General features: G+C 37.9%; 1 protein-coding gene across 1 annotated transcript; it reads left to right on the top strand.

Moving 5' to 3' along the window:
* Positions 1 to 2710: 2710 nt before the first annotated feature.
* LOC106523444 (olfactory receptor 1-like) lies at positions 2711 to 3744 on the top strand. Its single transcript, XM_014016860.1, has one exon. It carries the CDS (start codon positions 2761 to 2763, stop codon positions 3742 to 3744), a length of 984 nt encoding a protein of 327 aa, XP_013872314.1. The 5' UTR covers positions 2711 to 2760.
* The last annotated feature ends 376 nt before the right edge of the window (positions 3745 to 4120 follow it).

Raw genomic sequence — 4120 nt, 5'->3', positions numbered from 1 at the left:
CACATATACATATGTCTGTATATGCACATACCATTCAGTCAGTGCCCGAATAGAAAACCCAGGATGTAAACACCTGTTTGTGTGCGGTTGTGAGCATGCATGAATATACAAGATCTCTCCAAWGGAATGTTTCACAGTGACTGTGGGGGACCACAGACCTGACCCACAAAGCCGGACAGTTTGAATGTTGTGGACTAGATTTTGGCAAAGCCATGTGATAGTCTTCCTTACGAAGAAAAACTTAGAGTTAAACAGCAGGGATGATGAACTCCTCAGATTAATTTGGTGCAAAAGGTGGGGAAAGGTAATAGATCTTTTCAGCTGTCCTGGTATGACAAAGTGAGCTGGCTGAAAGGAAGCGCTGTAAAATGATCTGGGACAGGGTCACAGATCATTTTCTTGAAAAGGAACAGAGGGTAGAATTTACGTATAAATAAACTGACACATTTTATGATGTAGGCCGAAATTGAGCTTCCCCTTCTTGAAMGACCAGCATCCACCACAGATCTTTACCCAAATAAAAAAATGTGGTATCATCTGCAAATAAAACACATTTAAAAAGTCCTGACACATTTACCAAGTCATTCACATATAAAATAAATAACTTTGCTCCAAGTACAGAACATTGAGGAACTCCACATGTGATGTCACAGAGTTCACATCTTACATGATTTATTTGAACAAACTGTTTCCTATCTTTCAAATAGCTAGATACCCACTACAATGCTGGTCCTCTAAAGAAATACCAATTGAAATATCTCAGTCTGTGTGTAATGAATTAATATAATATACAAGTTTCACTTTCTGACTGGAATTCCTGACATACCATACCATACCATACCATACCATACCATGCCATACCATACCATACCATACCATACCATACCATACCATACCATACCATACCATACCATACCATACCACTTTTATTTATAAAGCACTTTAAACAGCACAAGGCCAAACAAAGTGCTGTACAGTAGACAGACATAACAGGACATAGTTAGAATTACAGTTAAAATACAATCAAAATACAAATCAAAAATATGGAGCATTCATATTTACAGWACAAATAGAACAGAGTTATTATTCACGGTGAGGTTTTGCACATCTCATTCAGACTAAAAGGCAAGGGAGTAGTAGTGTGTTTTTAAATGAGACTTGAAGACAGCGAGGGAAGGAGACTGTCTGACATGTAGTGGTAGATCATTCCACAGTTTTGGACCTGCTACAGAAAAGGATCTGTCACCTCTCAGTTTGAGACGAGAGTTAAGGACCTTCAGAAGCAGCTGACCAGATGATCTAAGAGAGCGCTGTGGGACAAGTGGATGCACTAGATCTAGAGGTAAGAGGAGGCGGWGTTGTTTAGGCATTTAAAGACATACAGGAGGATCTTAAAGTGAATTCTGAAATGAACCGGAAGCCAGTGAAGAGATGCTAGAACAGGAGTGATATGTGCTTTTTTACTTGTGCATTCTGAACCATTTGCAATTGAGCAATGGAAGACAGGCTGATTCCATACAGCAGAGCATTACAGTTATCCAGCCTGGATTAAATAAATGCATGGATTACTGTCTCCAGATTTTTACAAGATGGATTTTAACTTGGCCAGTCAGTTGGCCCACCTCCATATGCACCATGCGCGCCAGCGGCCGCAGATTCTGAAGATTTGCACCTAGCTGGCCAGTCGTTGTGGATGAGAGCGCTGATGCTTTGAGCTGTTTATTATCAAGCCAGGGGGATCCAATATCCGGGACAGGTTGGAGAAGCAGTGGTCAACTTGATATGATTTCAAGAGATCCTTGGTGGAATAATTCTTATGATGTTTCAGCTTTGCTAGCTTCAACAGCAACCCGGACCATCTTCCTCGCTGTTTGTGATGCTTCCTCCTGGGAGGTAGCCTTGGGTCCCGATGGATGGTGGCCTGTATCCCGAACAGGGATGCTGAAGAGTCCTGGTGGTCATATGATGAGAAGTTTGCCAGCGATCCAGAAAAAACTACAGAGCTCCAAAAATGTCTTGCGATCATACTGTATATGTGAAAATACCCCTTTGCAAATATTAAGTAAAAACAGTGAAAGTATGAAAAAGTGCAGGAGCGACAGACGGCAGGCTGTACATACTGGCGCCATCTTGAATTGGGATTGGGAATAAATCACTTTTCCTTTCATGATAATCAAATTTTTTGACCAGCACCTGTAAACCTTTTGAAATTAAAGTTTTAGAAATGCAGCAAAACACTTCAGTCTTTGGCTCAGGATTTAAGTCCGTAATAAATGATCTCTACAAACGGAAGTGTTTTAAAGTTCTATCTAAAACAGGTACGATATTAGTTGTTCCACAGAACCCAGCTCCAAAATATCTCCTTTACCTATCAGTTGTTTTATAGGAATATAGATCTATTTCATGTCTCTTCCCGTTTTTGAATTCATTCATGCAAAATGTGGGTTCTAACAAACTAATAGACTAGCTGACAAAACAGAGCAGACATATGAAATTATGTGATGCAGCCGATATTGACTTGTGCTGAGCTGATTGGATGCTAGCGAGTAAGATGCAGTCACAGGGGAAAAGACAGTAACGCTTTGTTTTAGACACAAGGTGAAGCATCAGATCATTTAAAACCTTGACAGAGAAGAAATCAGGAATAGAGCTGATCTCCATTTCTACATTCATTTGAGACGAGGCTGACTCACAGAAGACAAGACTTTGATTTATTAATCACACTTTTGCCTTTTTAAACTCTGAAAGCTGATTTTTTTAATGGAGTTATTCAACTCTGCTTTAGGGAAGAACATCACTTTTGTGCGTCCTGCATATTTTATAATAAGGGGGTTTATTGGCTTGCCTAATATGAAGCATTATTATGTGTTTTTGTTTTTTGTCTACATTGTTTCAGTGCTTGGAAACACAGCTGTTATGGCTGTAATATATCTGGATCATAACTTAAGAACTCCAAAGTATGTTGCTGTTTTCAACCTAGCCTTTGTGGACCTGTTAGGTAGCACTGCTCTGGTGCCGAAAGTGCTTGACATCTTTTTATTTAACCATAATATAATTCCTTACAATGACTGCTTGACATTCCTGTTTTTCTGTTATGCTTGCCTTTCAATGCAGTCTTTTAATCTGGTTGTTCTCTCCTAYGATCGCCTGATGGCCATCATCTTCCCTCTGCACTATCAGCTGAAGGTGACCTGCAGGTTTATGCTGTCCCTGATTGCCTTGTTCTGGCTTTTTGTTATAGTTGCTAACCTTATTTCAGTCTGTCTCCTTACAAGACTCTCCTTTTGTAATTCTGTGGTCATAAACAGCTATTTCTGTGATCATGGTCAGATTTACCGCTTAGCATGTAATGACAATTTTCCTAATGATGTAGTTAGTTTCCTTTACCCAGTTATTATATTTTGGTTTCCTCTGGTTTTTATCCTGCTAAGTTACATTTATATAGGTTATACTTTAGCTAAGGTGGCAACTTTACAACAAGGTGTCAAGGCCTTTAAAACATGTTTAGCTCATCTTTCATTAGTGGTTGTGTATTTCACCCCACTGTTGGTAACATTCACCCTGATGGAGAAAATACATCCGAACAACAGGATCATAAACTTGTCTTTAACCTCAGTCATTCCTCCCATGTTGAACCCCATCATTTATGTTCTGCAGACAAAAGAAATCAAAGCATCGATTAAAAAAATATTCAAAATCTGTTTAAAATCCAAAGTAGGAACAAGACACTCCACAACTACGTGAACAAGATGTGAAACTATTCAGTAAATATAACATTATCCTTTCATGATTGTATACTAAACCTGCTTCTGTATGGTTTCAAACATTTATAAATTGTAAAAACATATTTCATATTCAGCAATTTTCTTTGCATTACATAAATATTTTTTTATAGGTTTTAACTGTGAAAAAGAAAAGAAAACATGACTACATGTTAATGTTTGTTTAGATTAGTTTAATTTTACATGATATATTTTGTGATGTAAAATACATAAAGCAAAGTTGTTTCCCACCTAACTCGTAAAATGACTGTTATTGTTGTGCTTGGAATAAAATAAATGAATTTTGTGTTTGCTTACAGTCAAAAAGAACAAATAATTTTCCACAAATAAAAAAGTAA

This window comes from Austrofundulus limnaeus, unplaced genomic scaffold (genome assembly GCF_001266775.1).
Source record: "Austrofundulus limnaeus strain Quisiro unplaced genomic scaffold, Austrofundulus_limnaeus-1.0 Scaffold157, whole genome shotgun sequence".
Classification (NCBI taxonomy): Eukaryota; Metazoa; Chordata; class Actinopteri; order Cyprinodontiformes; family Rivulidae; genus Austrofundulus; species Austrofundulus limnaeus.
Note: the sequence above shows the minus strand (reverse complement) of the source record. Positions and strands in the feature narration are given on the sequence as shown.